The 15098-nt window shown below is 33.4% G+C and overlaps 1 protein-coding gene across 14 annotated transcripts in view; it reads right to left on the reverse strand.

Annotated features, from left to right (window-relative positions):
* Positions 1 to 15098, reverse strand: part of Grik2 (glutamate ionotropic receptor kainate type subunit 2) — a 657782-nt gene that overhangs the window by 412747 nt on the left and 229937 nt on the right. The window contains exon 1 of one of the 14 annotated variants that reach the window (XM_010607182.2): positions 9358 to 9457. The exons of the other annotated variants lie outside the window; for them this stretch is intronic. Within the exon in view, the coding sequence (XP_010605484.1) occupies positions 9358 to 9421 (64 nt within the window). The 5' untranslated portion in view covers positions 9422 to 9457. Of the gene's footprint in view, positions 1 to 9357; positions 9458 to 15098 lie in introns of those variants that run through there. 14 annotated transcript variants of the gene reach the window in all.

Raw genomic sequence — 15098 nt, forward strand, 5'->3', positions numbered from 1 at the left:
ATTAAATAATTTCATAGTAAAAGTTGGGGCTGGGAAGAAAAAGAACACAAAACTCTTGTACTTATTTTATATTGTAATTTTAGAAGATCTTTCAAAAACACTATTAAATTAATCTGCAAGTATTTATATGTATTATGTACTAAAACTGAACTATTCCTTTACTTACAAGGATAGGAGAATCTAATACGATCAGTAGATTATCTGTTCAGCCACTCTTTGAATACTCCAAAGGCCTTTCTTACACTTTTACAGGTGAGTCGCCCTGAATGGTGAACTTCACCCCTTCTCTAGCAGTCTACCACTTCTCTAGAGGGCTTCTGATGTGGCGTTTTCCCATATACTACTCCAGCATCTGTTTTCCCGAAGTTTCCAGTGATTTGTTCCGATTGCAATACACTTAACTTTCACATAATTATCAACCAGAATTTGAGAACAGATTTCATCTTCCTATTATATTTCTTTTATTCAGGTAAAAACCTTAAAATCTTTTAACTGTTCCATGTACCTACCTCAATATTATATTCAAGGGGATCCAAGCAAAGTAATTATACTAGTGTTGCTAGCTCCTTTATTACAGATTAAATGAGTAATATGGTTTTTTAAGAGAAGAAAATCTGCCGATTCATCTTAAGCATATTATGATTATTGCTCACTATTTTCTTATTTTTTCATTTTTATATGTACCCTTGATTAAAATTGCCTATTTATCATTGTCTAACTTTCTAATTGACTATTCAGATTCTGACCTTATAATCAACTGCTAATATTAATTGGTTCAACTTCTAAAGTAGCAGAGCAAGTTATTAAAACTACAAAGCTGGATAAAATTTTTTAATATTTAATTTAATAAAGTCCCCTGGAGTTTAGGTAATATTCAGTTTCAGTGTGTCCAAATCAGTGATAAAAATGATGAACAAGAGAGAGAGAGGTAAAGACAAATAGATCATAACTGCATGGAAATTCCCATTGGAAAATCTGCCTGTTGTTTAAACTAGTTATCAATCAGCATATAAGTCTCTATCATTTCTACAGGAACATCATTGTAAACCTTTTCATATACTTGATTAAGTCCAAATGCATTATATCGCATTATATCATAAAGCATTTCAACTAAGCTTTTCACAGATACTGTTTGCACTCACTATAGATTTTGTAAATTATATCTTTTATTAATTAATTAATTTCATTGGTACATTTAAGGTATAAAATTTAATGACATTCATCATTGGAAATTTGCACCTTTACATAATCCATCTTGGTTCTCCCTCTCTCTCTATGTTTTTTTTTTTTTCCTTTGGTAAATTATTCCTAACCACTGAAACCAGGGAAGTTTCTCTAAAATGTGACTCTGATCATGTCACTCAACTTTCTAAAATCTTGCAGAAGCCTAATATAAAACTGAATGCTATCCTGGGGCCGGGGATTTAGCTCAGTGCTTCGGTGCCCTGCCTTGCAAGCACAAGGACCCAAGTTCAATACCTGGTACCAAAACAAACAAATAAAAAAACTGAATGCTATCCATAATTTCTTCATAATCTAACTTCTGCCTCCCTCTCCAAGGTATTTTACCATTCTCCTTTCTTGAGTCCGAACTCTGTATTAAACCATACAGTATTTCCCGAAGGAACCAGCGTCAAACACCTCCATTCCTTTGCAAATGATACACTTCCGCCCAGTCTGTCTCTATATGTACAGGTGCTCATGCACACACACACACACACACACACACACACACATTCACATGCACACACACATGTGCAACTTTCTCGGAACATATTGTGAATTTTTGGGTCACTTTCTCAGATGAAAAATATTTTGCAGTATCCTTAACCACCACCAGATTAGTTTTGTATTTGCTATGTATTCCCCTAGTTCCAAATCCATTTTAAACCAATATACTTCATACTCTCATAATCTGAACCTAACAAAATCTTAAGCAACATGAAAAAAATGTTTAAACCCAATCTCACTGTAGGATGAAAGCTTCTAACAGTCAATGTTTTCTGAGAAAAATACTCTATATTTGGCATTGTTTTAAATATTTACAAATAGAGAACATCATCAGGAAATGTATTTATTTTTTCTGTTTTTAATATACTTCCACAGTTATATTTTATATTTTAGGTCTGAATAGAACTGTGGTATTTAAATTGTACAAATTTTTTAGTCTAAGTACCGCTTTTCACCTCTATGTTCCACAGTCCCAAATTAGTCTAATTCTTTGACCAAACAACCTGTTTTAAAGTGCATGCTGTGTTCTGTTTTAGCAAAATCTTAACTCAGGCCCAGCAAATTGAGCATCTTGCTTATCTCAGTTAAACAGTCAGTAAGCCACAGATACGTAACTGGAGTAAAGGAGACTTCAAACCAAGCTCTATCCTTTAGTCTGGTATTGTATCTTCCTACAGGGCAATGACGTACCATTCTTTAACTTCAGTTTCTGGTGGTTTACTCAAGAGCCTTTTTCTAAGTACATTCAAATTCTTAGAGCTTTTCACTTCATGCAAGAAGTGCGATTATAACTTTCTGAAGCCGATTTTTTATGAAGTTGGTGGATGCCATCTTAGGTCCAGGGAATATTCAGGAAGAAAAACACATGAATACAGGGATCCTAGTGATCAACGCATCATAGAAAAGTAAATATGCAGGTCACAGCTCCCAAAAAGGTGATTCAGTGGAAAGTACACAGAGCATACAGTGTATTTCTTGTCTAGGAGAGCAACAGTGATTAACTTCTATTTTAAACTGAGACGTGTCTCCCACTCTTCCCACTTTCATCTGATTCATGTGAGGTATGATACAACAGGAATTTATAATTTAATAAAATGAGTTGTATTTCTAATGTCAATAGCCTTCTTTATTATGAGGTTATTAAACCTTATTAAAGCATTCAATTGAGTGTCTTTATCAATATTACACAAAATGAAAACTATAAAATATGTGATTAATAAAAATTTCATGTGAGGAATGTCCTGAATATTAACAGCTCTAGAGCTCTGTAGTTTTACAATAGAAAACACTACCTCCTGCAGATACCATCTTACTTAACTCAAACTTGTACCAGGCACTTCGAGAAAGGAAGGTGGTGATACACTCTAGAATAATGAGTCAAAACGTAGTATATAAACTGCAATCAACTGCTCATAGTGAACTAGAGCCACTAGATAAGGATTGATTGTTCAATGGCATGTAAATATACTTTTTTATTTTAGACATAAATAAGCTTTGAATTTTACCAGCTTCCTACTGTTTTCAACATCTTTTGCAGTAGTAGATATAAACTAGGTGTTTTATTTTCCTTTCTAGAGGTGGATTCCTAAAATCCTAGGGAAAAAATTCAGAGTTATGCACTCAAGTAATATTAGTTTTAAAGTAGATGTACAATATACTGAGAGGAAAATAAGAAATGTCTACTTAAATAATAGCAATGTAAAACCTAGAAGAAATGGATATGGATCAGGAAGGAAAATGTTTGAATAGTATCAAGATATAATCAGAACTGATCAAATAGAGATAACAGAGAAGGCAGGCACAGGGATAATAACCATATACATCATGTAAATAACACTATTTAAAGACCAAGAACACATTTTAATTATGCTGATTTTTGAAAATGGGTCAACTAAATCGAATGGAAAAAAGTGATTAAATAAGAAAGCCCTTCACTAATTTTATCTCCATTTCCTCTTCTGCAAAATGAAGGGGTTGGGTGAAATAATCTTTGAGATCACAAAGTTAGAGGACTTTTAAAATTCTAAGATTACTTAAGAAAACTGCACAGATAAATGGAGACCACTGACTCTAAGGAAATCTAGGAAAACTGGATCAACAATCAGTCTTGTGTAAATCTGGCAAAATTCATTACACTCTATTGGTCACCCCCAAATGTAAGAAATCATTTGACAAATTATTACTAAACTCAATAAACAAAAACATGAATTCAAATATGTTTTAAAGGACATTTAGATGGCATGAGACAGAATTGTCAAATTAACATTCTTGAATTTTAATCCAGGAACAGTAATTTTAAAAGACTAGCAAACTACTTTTATAAAAATAGAAATTAATAGTAATGACATAATTCATAAAGCAAGCTAAGAATGGAGTTTAATATTATATTTGAAACTATATGAATTATCTATTTGGGCCATAACTTTGAGATAGCCTTTCTCTATGCTGTTACTTGGAATGTTTACTGTTATATATGAGCCATATATTTCTCATGTTTATTACTTTGCTTTGTTTTTTATTATCTTTACATTTTTTATTTCATATTTTATTTTATTTTGTAGTACATGTTTGTAATTCATGCAGTTTACAATCATCGTGGGGAGTGATTACATGTACATATTACAGCCTGGGTTTGTTTTCTTCTTTTTAATCCCTTCCCTTTCTGTCCCCTCCACCCCTCCTCTTCTGGTTCCCCACTCATCTTTTTCTTGCAGTTGATACTATTTGTCTTAGCACATGTTATGGCTTATAACATTTACATTCCTTGGGTTCTTAGGTTCAGGGACATGATTTATCTTTGGTCCGCTCATTTCCCTTTCCCCTCTCCTTTATCTCTGTCCTTGTCCCTTTGAGCCATTTTCTTACTGAATGAGATGTGTCTCCTTGTCCTTTCTATCCATCTTTTATCACTTTCTTTGCTGGTACTTTGCCTCATTCAAATGTCTGATTTATTTCATTCAAAATTAAGTTTTCCAAGTGCATCAATTTTCCTACAAATGCCTCAAATTTGTCATTCTGTATAGTGGAGTAGTTTTCCATTATATATATTTTGTTTATCTGATCATCTGTTGATGGATATACAGGCTGCTTATTGATATGCACATATCACTGTAGTATAACTTAATCTTTCTGAGGAAGACACCTAGCAGGGGGGATAGCTGGGTCATATGAATTTCTAATTTCAATGCATTGAGAAATCTCCATACTGATTTCCATAATGGCTGTACTGGTTTGAATTCCCACCAACAATGTAGCATGTACCTTTTTCCCTACAGCCACACCAGCACTTGTTTTTGTTTGATTTCCTACTGTTTGCCATTTCTTTCCAGAGTAGGATGGAATGTTAGTGTTGTTTTAATTTGCATTTCTCTAATGGCCAGAGATGTTAACCATTTTTCATGTATCTGTTAACCATATGTATTTCTTCCTCTGAGAAGTATCTCTTCATTTCTCTAGCCAATTTCTTGACTGGATCTTCAATTTTAGGAGGTTTAATTTTTTTTTTTAGTTTTTTTGTATATTCTAGATAATAATCCCCTAACTGAAGAGTAGCTGGCAAAAAATTTTCCCATTCTGTAGGTTGTTTCTTCACTCCATTGATTGAATCTTTTGTTGTACAGAAGCTTTTTAGTCTGATTTAAACCCATTTGCTGATTCTTGCTAATATTTCCTATGTGACTATGGTTCCATTCTTACCATTTTTGTTTTGTTTTTTGCTAACAGTGTCTAGATATGTAGTTCAGCCTAGCCTTGAAATAACTAGGTAGCCAGGCTAGCGTCATACTCCTGGTGATCCTTCTGCCTCAGCCTTCCAAGTGCTAGGATTATAGGCATGTGCCACTACTCCCAACTATTTTGTTATAAGTGAAACAATACAGAAGATTAAAATAACTATTATACCTTTTTGATAAAGTTTTTAATGTTCTTTAAATATTTTAAAAATTTTAACAATATATTTTATTTAATCTAACCTATCTAAAATAAAATTGTTAAGGAGAGTTTTTATGCTTTTTCCTTCTTACTGAAATGTTATAATCTCCTATTTTCTTTACATTTATATCACAGCTCAACTTCAAGAAGCTACATTTCAAGTACTCAACGGGCATGTGTGTTTTGTGATTTCCGTACTGGACACGGCAGTTATATTTGAATATCAGTATTGGTTCTTACTGGTGAAGGTTACCTAGAAGCCAGTTGGCAAGTGGTATATAGAATGAAGGCTAAAAGTGTAAATAAGGTTCAAAAGGTATAACTGATAGTTTGAAATAAGAAGAAAATGGCTGAAGGGGAAGTGGAAAGGGGGGGAGGAAATAAGGGAAAAGAAAAAATGTGAAAAAATGGAAAGAAATACTTTGTAAATAGGGAAGCATGAAGGGGGCGAAGGGAGTGGAGGGATATGGGGGAAAATAAGAACCAAGATGTATGATATAAAGGTACAAGATCCCAATGATAAATGTAACTGTATTGTTTGCTTTAAATGTACCAATAAACTAAATGGGGAAGAAAAGAATGAAAGTTTCCATGATAAACAACAGAAAAATGCATTAAAAGTATCAAAGTTTCTCTTTTCTAAAAGCTGTAGTTTAGATCAGACTTAATGTACTATAAGACTGCTAACAATATAAAAAATCATGCTACCATTATAATACCATCACATCACAACTTTCAGGATGCCACCTCATAACTCCTCCAGACAGATACCAAGTCTTCTTGCAATGACCCTTTCAGTCCTCCTTTCTAACAGTTTTAACAGAAACAAGGGCATAGCCTTCTCTTACCAGGTATGACTTCTCTGTAAACTCTTCGAAGATAGAAAAGAAAACTTAGTCATCCTTGACTTCTTGGACTTAACTCTGTGCCTGGTATATTATGTATGTGTGTTTAATAAATTTCTGAAGAATAAGCAGCATGGGAACAGAATATGAGTGTTACAAGTGTCAACACAAAGTAAATGGAAGGTAATTTAAAGCTATATTTTATGTCAATGTAACTTAACAGAAACACTGCATAAATTGATCAAATAGTCAATATTTATTTTCCTTTTTACAGGAAACTAAGAGAATCATGTGAATTATATTATATCTCTTCTAGAAATCCATAAAGCAGTCCAGAGAGCCTCATTTATATGTTAAAGCCTTTTGTAAATTACAAATTATCATGAATTACTTTTGTAATCATGACAGTCTGTCCAATAGAGAACTCCATTTCTAAGGCTAACTGAAATTCATTTAAAATATCATATCTTTCAGAACTAGTTTTAGCATTCAGCTGCAAATAATAAGTATTTTTTCCCTTGGAAAAATTAAAAACCAAAGAATGCAAAGCAATAGTGGAAAGAAATACTGCAGAAAATTGTCAAGGAAAATGTAAACGACTTGAGACAGAATATTAATATATAAATTATACATTATTGAGATTGGACAGAACCCAACCCAAAGGGAGAATATTTTCAAAGAAAAAATATCTAGGTATGGATTTGGTGGGCTCTGCCCAGCGTCGTAGAAATGAACTGTTTTATCTTTACCAAACAATTCCATGGAAAGCTAGACAAAAGGATGGCGGGGCTCTAAAAGGATGATTTAAAGATGGAGATCAGGCAGACACAATGCCACCTTCGCAGGCATCCCCCTTTCCCACCCCCAGAGCACTTCATCATACTTGCTAAACTGGTGAGTAACTTGGTATAAATCTGTTCCCAAGCATCAACCATGCTAAGAAATTTACAAATTGAGTATAAATTATAAATTAATTGTGGGAACAATAAATTAAAAGATATTAGGAATCAGGGCAAACAAGCACACAGTGAGTAATTTTAAAATAATCTTTTAAAGATGTCGTCAGCTTTCAGCCAAGCTGATAGTGGGAAAGTTGACTGATAATTGTCCTGAAGTAGATAGTCTTAATATTGTGAAGAGGGTCTGCAAGAAACCAGAAAAATGGGCAGAAGTTCCTGCAAAGTACTTGTCTCTGGTGCCACCACGTTGAATAATTCTTTGTTTTGGGAAAAGAATGAGACTAATAGTTATTTTATTAAATTCCCCCGGACCCTTGGCTGTTTAGCCCCAAATTTACCAAGGGCAGGAAGACTTAAAGCTGAAAAAGTGCAACTCAAATATTTTGCTCTTCAGAGGTTATCCAGACATTACCTTACCTTAAACTGGCATTTTACTGTTGTCTCTAGAATGCTTAAACTGTTACACAAATTGCTATAAAGGATAACAACTGCTTCCCAGAAAGACAAATAACTCCCTAGCTAAGCTGCACTCATGTGAGAACAATAAAAAGCTCTCTGTCTTTCTAGCTCTGCTAAGTTAGAGTGACAGGTTTCAGCAACATTTTCAAACATTTCATTAGCATAAAGCCACAGATCAGAAGAGCGACTTTTTAGTTATTTACAATTCAAAAATCAACTCTCATCCTCTGTTTCATTTATCGTAACAGATGTTCTGATCATCACTCCCAGGTCGCCATGAACAGTGTACATGTTTATATAATTACTAGAGAAAAGAGGTTAAAACATTGTGCCTCATCCAATACTGTCAAAATGAGCCAATACAACATTTTACACGAGGGAATGGCAAGAGAATAAATGTAAGCACTATAAATATACATAAGCCACAGCAGAAACTGTATTTGCTACCCAAAAGGAGACTGGACCCAACTTTCAAACATGGATTTCTCCCTAAAGACAAATCAGAACCAACATATATTCTTATCTGCCTGGAGTGACCTCATTGAAGGCAGCCTACATGCATAGACAGAATTTCTGCTACCTTTGTAGGATGTCATGAATATGTATTCAATTTTTGTCAGAGAGCACCAAATATCCCACATTCCTAATTTGAGCAGAAGTGCAATTTGTTTTTCTCCTTACGTACCTGTTTGTGACACTCAAGTCATGGGACGAAGCACATGTTAGAGAAAAGCTGAGAGAATTTTATTTAGGGGCAGAGTCACAGAATGCAGATTATAGGAAATGGCATAGATGTAAACAAAGCTTTTCTTCTAAAACAGGAAAAGTTTCTCTTAGGGCCATTGCTTATATTATGTATATCTCATCCACCTGTGTTTTCCATGATATATATTGTTACATTTTATAAATTTAAGTGCTAAGTATAAGAGGGTGGCTAAGCACATCAAATCATGTACATTGGAGATACTCAAAGAACATTTGTGAAAATGAAGCAGTTGATTATTTAGTAGAGAATGAATAAAAGTACGCCGTATAGTCTACAACATTGTGTAGCTCATTTTCATTACTAACAAAGCCTTCTTAAAATTTTTATGTTTCTTAGTGCAAACATTGCGGGGAGCTGGTACATGATCGTAACACATCTTCTTTTCCCTTCTCCTTTCACCCTTCCTACTCCCTCCATCTCTTTTCCCCTTTCCTCTTACAAAAGATCTATCTCCCTATTTGCTATTATACCTTCTATTTTGCTATTTATATTTTAGGTTTCTTATATAAGACAAACCATGTAGTTTTAAAATTTGTGTGTGTGATTTATTTTACTTAATATTATGGCCTCAAGGTGCACTTATTTTCCTACAAATGACTCGAATTTATCTTTTTTATACCAGAGTGATAGTTCATTATGTATAAATACATTTTCTTTATTCATTTACCTGCTGATGGGCATAGAGGACACTTCTGTGATTTAAGTATTGTGAGTTGCGCTGCTATAAGCATGAGTAGGTATATGTCACGGAGGTATGATGTCTTTAACTTTGGGGACGATACCTAGAAGGAGAAAGTCGGGTCAAGTAGAATTTCTATTTATGGTTTTTGAGGAATTTCCACACTAATCTGTAGTGGTTGTATCTGTTTACATTCTCGGCAACAATTTGGAAGGGTTTCTTTCACAACACTCAAAGTCTTTAAAGTTAAATCCTGTTTTTGAGGGAACTCAACGTTTTATGAAATGTGAAATAATATCAGCAGCACTATTTCAATTCTGTCAGTCTAGTCTGAATCATATACCTAACTGGTGAAGGCAGAGTTAATATGACTAAGCCACGTCACCCCTTACTGGTAGTGCTTTAATTAATCTTTAACCTTTAACTACACACCAGAAATGATAGCTGTAGATTTCTGTGAGCCTACTCTGTCTTGTGTTAACTCCACATCCGCTAGAACATTACTGTCTTATCCACAGTAGGAACTGAACTCTACCTTCTAGGTCACATATTTGAAATATAATCCAATCACTATATTTCTTCCCTATGAAATGATTATGTTTATGAGTTATACTTTACAATGTCATTCTCTACGCCTTTCACTGAAGCCTGGGAGAAAATTTTCGGAAGAAGCGACACTGGTTCCAAGGTTTCTGCTTATCTCCATATACAGCTATAAATCTGCATAAAGAGTGAACAGTGGAACTAAGAGACTGAAAGATCATACGTTAACTTTTAGAATTTCTTTTTTTTTTTTTTTTTTTGTACTCAGGTCCTTGTGCTTGTGAGGCAGGTGCTGGAACGACTGAGCTAAATCCCTGGCCCAACTTCTAAAAATTTAAAATATAATTGTAAGTTTTTTTTCTTTTATATACTTAATAAGTAATTGCTAAGGAAAAGGGAAATGAAAAATATAAGGAAAAGGGAAAGAGGGGGAAAGCAAGGAAAGAGGAAGAGAATACAGGAAGAACTAATGACTCCAAAGCACTTGGTAATTAATGTGCTAACTAAAGAGGTACAGACTAACTACTGGGAGAGCGAAGTGGTAGCAGTTCATTTTTCAGTACAAACTCGAGTATCATTCAAAGAAATGAAGGAACAGCTAGGAAGTAACAGAATGAGGACTTAACTCCAAACTCATGTATACATAAACATCCAATGTCTTCATTTTATTTTAGCCGTACTACATGTAGTTTTGTTGAGATGTAGTGGAAAATGAGAACTGATTCTAAAATGCTGACATTTTCTTTCTCTTGGAGTCTTTCATAGAATATGTCCATTCTATTAGTGAGCCAAAAACAGAGTTGTATGGAATGGCTTCACTTAGTGATTACATAAGATTTCACTATATTGTTTTTGTTATTTTTCTAAGTTTTTCATTCTACTTTAAATTTCAAGATTTAAGCCACCTATGCTAGTTTGCAGAATTGGAACATTTAATTGTACCTAAACATGGAAGATATTTGATATGATTTTAAAGGGTTAAATATTATCAAAATAAACTCTGATATCATTATATCAAAAAAAGAGAAAAAATGTCATCATCAAATAGACCATTACATATTAATTCAATCATCGGTTTTAAAAACGTAATTATGTGGACAATCAGTCTTCTCTTCCAACAGGCCTTCAAATAGGATAGTTTTTCATTTGAAGCTCTGAAATTTCTTTGGCCACTGATTAAAAGCGATAAAGCGGGTGATACAAAATTTGGAAAATGTCTATTTTTCATAAAGAAAATGCTTACTTCTAATAAATTTCAACTGCATTTGAAGCTATGCCATTTATCAATTAATTATTCATTGTCTCGCCTTTTCTTTATTTTTGTTAGTTTTGTAGACTCCCAAGAAATCTGTTTCAGAAGGGTAAATGGAAGATGTCTAAATTTGTAAAATTTCATTATGTTATCGCTCAGTACCTGTTTATGAAATCCATCAGATATATTCCTATACTCACAGGCATTTTCATATCACAATTATTTTAAATACTTTAGTTTCAAGAACAAAGAAGCTTTAAGCAGAATTTTCAAATAGTATTAATATTTGAATGAGAAACAACAAATTCAAACTGGTTTTAAATATTCTTCATGCAACTAATTTTTCTACTCTTAACAAACATAAATCCTCAAAAGGATTTCAATTTCTACTTTAGTAAGATACCATTATTTTACGATGTATTTTCAGAATACTATAGAAAAAATTTTCAGGTATTATGCAAGTAATCATATTTTATATTTATATTTTTATGGTATAGTAGTCTCTTGCAACCAAAATCTATTTTGCATAGAAACTACAGTTGTAAAACTTTTAAAAAATGCATGAACATAATTTTTTTCTTATTCTTAGCAATCATAAAAGTAATTATGAACAAGATTGCCGGTCAGATGTGTGAAGTTCCTGGTTGTTAAAGCCGAAGCTCACAGCCTCTGCTTTAATGAAATATGTCATACAATACATAGTTCTCTAATATCATTTAACCTATAAATTGGGCTTCTGACCCTTTCATCAGTCAGACAGAGAATACAAAGAACAGAATTCATTATAAATTCATGGAGCTTCTAAAATATGAAGAGATACTGGTTATAATTCATTCATGAGTTATTTTCAGCTTATGAAAAAAGGTCTTGCCAAAAGAGAGTAAAAGCAAAAGCACATTAAATCACAAAATTCTGTTTGGACTTAGCTGAGCACAGACTTTAAGTTTCTCCAGTTTCAGCTCATCTCCTGCTATCTATAAAATTAAACAATTTTTTTTTCTCATCATGTTGATGTCAGTATCCCAACCCCGAATCCTTCTTGTCAAAATTGTGGTTATATTCTTCTCCTCCCCGGCAATAACTTTTAAAACCCCATCTCATCCAATAGTCCATACTTCTGACTTCTTTCTACAGACCTGTAACACAGTGGTCACTATGATTAAGCCAGTGAAATGAAGCACTTTTCCCTTTGGCTTGATGTGAACACGATGGAGTTCGTCAAATTCTACTATACTCAGCTGAAACTGTCCCTGGATATGTTAATGACTGGCTATTTGCTATTTCACATGTGAATTTTCACTTAATAATAAAAGATCTGGGGTTGTCATTGATGTGATTTATGCCTATTTAGACCAAGTTAACTTACTTAAATAATAATTTATATACCTATTAGGAAAATGATGGTATCATTAAACATACTCAACAAGAAGTATGTTGATCATTTAACACCCTAGTATATATCAATAAAATAAAATATTAAGATGGAAATCTTATCATGAAAGATAATTTTCTTGAATTAGTATAATTACTAGGGTGATGCAAATTACTAAACAACTCAAATAAAAGAAGAAACAATAACGTATTGAACACTCTTGGAAGGAGTGAGTATAAAAGCAGAATTGTCTCTTTCTAAACTGATTCCAGTTAACTACGACCAGTTTCCCATTTTATTCTAGAGTTATTGAGAGTACAAGACAGAGTGCAGGTATAGAAATACAGTTGCCTTGGCTCCAATTCTGGTATTGAGACAAAACTTTCTACAACTCATCAGACAAATGGACTCAACTTCCTACTTGTTAAAATGTAGGGAGATATAGTACATAGCATCTAAATTATTCTCAACCTCTATAAAAATCCTGACATTTATTGATTCTTTCCCACTGAGAATAAATATAATTCAAATCTTTAGAATGAAAGACAAAAGAATGAAATAATTTCTACTTATGAGGTATTACCTTGTATTTTAAACCATTTTGGAATAAAATGAATCTTTATTCCATTCAGTCATCACTAATTTTTACAGGCTACATACAGACAGAATAGTGCTTAACTAAAAGGTATAAAGATTATATGATGTAATACCTAAAAATAGTGAATGTGTTTCTCAATGTGAAATTATGATGATCTCTTTTCACAGGTAAGAGAAAACCAGATGTGGAAAGTGAAAATATAATGTCTTCTGGTTTAAAGAACCACCACTCTCTATTGTTAGCTGAAATAATTTTCCTTTAATTTTTTTATTACTGAATTCCTTGTGGGAGGTGTATTTGTCTCAGTTTATTAAATTATATTAAGAGAGTACTTTCTGTTTATTTGTTTTCTATTTTTAGGAAGAGAGTACTATGGCAGGGGAGTAATACTATGTAAAATCCAGCACGAGAGGCTGAGACAGGAGGATAGCTGTGAGTTCCAGACCAGCCTGGTCTACATAGTGAGTTCCAGGTCAGTCTAAACTACATAGTGAGACCCTGTCTCAAAAACAAACAAACAAACAAAAATTTAATGAGAGCTTTCTACCATATCACACCTGAGTACTTTATGTACACAAATTCATACCATTCTTGTGAAATATAGTAAAAATGAAACTGTGGCACAGAAATGTTAAAAAAAATAATATCTTAGTAGGTCACAAAACTTATACAAAGCATCAATGAGTTCTCCATCCAGAAATCCTATAGATACACTCTGAACTATGCCACCTTTGGGATGAGTTGAGATAAAGGAAAAACACAGCCTAAGAAGTAAATGGGGTTGAAAACAAGGACAAGTAAATCAGAAGAATTAAACAGGGTTGTGGAGAAAGGTAAAAGCCCAGCAAAAAGCCTAGTTGATATGAACCAGAGCAAATACAAGTGAAATACTGAAGAAAAGAGGAAAATGACTGTTAAAAACAGAGACATTCACTATTCAACATATTTTAGTAGTTTAGTAGATGATACAAAGGGAATCATACATGGGAATCATGCAAGAAACTAAACAGGGAGACACATGTTAACTTTTCTTTAAATTTGTATATTTCCTAAATTAATTCATTCAGCAAATTAGTATTCAGGATCTACTGTGTATCAGAGAATAGAACATTGAACAAAACAAACAAAAATTCCTGTGCTCATGAGGGTTAACACGAGCACATTCTAAGGGCTTCATTCTGCTTTAGCATCAATTCCTACCAGTCTTAAACAGCGGTGAGTCCCAACCTTGGTTTTCTGTTTTTATGTATTAACATCAACATAAAACAAAAATTCAGGTGGCAATTTCTTTGAATTTATCTAAAGGGTTTTTTGTTGTGTTTTGTTTTGTTTAGTTACCTACTTGGGCTATTCTGTTTCTGGGATTAGATTCTGAACAGCAATACTTACTCTTTCCAGCCAGAATATTACCTTTATTTAAGTGTTTCTGAGATCACTTTCAAGGAAAGTAGAAGAAATTTCATCACTGGTGTTGTCTCTGATGTTAATCTTCAAATGCACTTTCCTAAAACACCAAATTCTAAATCCTACTGACTTTCTCCTAAAGAAATCACTTTTACTTTTCTCAAAAATTTCTCATCAGAGACTAAAATTTTCCACTCTCTTGGCCATTGACCCCTTACCCACCTAAATGCCCATATAACCATGAGCACCCTCCTCTCAGTGCCAACAGCTTTCTTGCCCTTGTCCCAACTGTGCTCAGATGGCAATAAACTCATTACATGTTGCTTAGACTTTGCCTGCCTTGGTGGTGGCCTCAATCCTGCCTTGGTCTGACCTTACAGTAATTAGTGTGTCTCTCGGTGCTTTTCTATTTCATCTATGATACCTAAGCTGTTCATAATCTTTTACAATTTTTTGTAAGATCAGTAATTAATTCTGATGTAACTATTTGAATCTTTTCTCTTTTTTCTTTGCCAGTCTAGATAAATATTTGTCAGTTTTGTTAATGCTTGAAAGAGTCA

The sequence above is a fragment of the Fukomys damarensis genome, unplaced genomic scaffold (assembly GCF_012274545.1).
Source record: "Fukomys damarensis isolate Sample0158 unplaced genomic scaffold, DMR_v1.0_HiC HiC_scaffold_14, whole genome shotgun sequence".
NCBI lineage: Eukaryota > Metazoa > Chordata > Mammalia > Rodentia > Bathyergidae > Fukomys > Fukomys damarensis.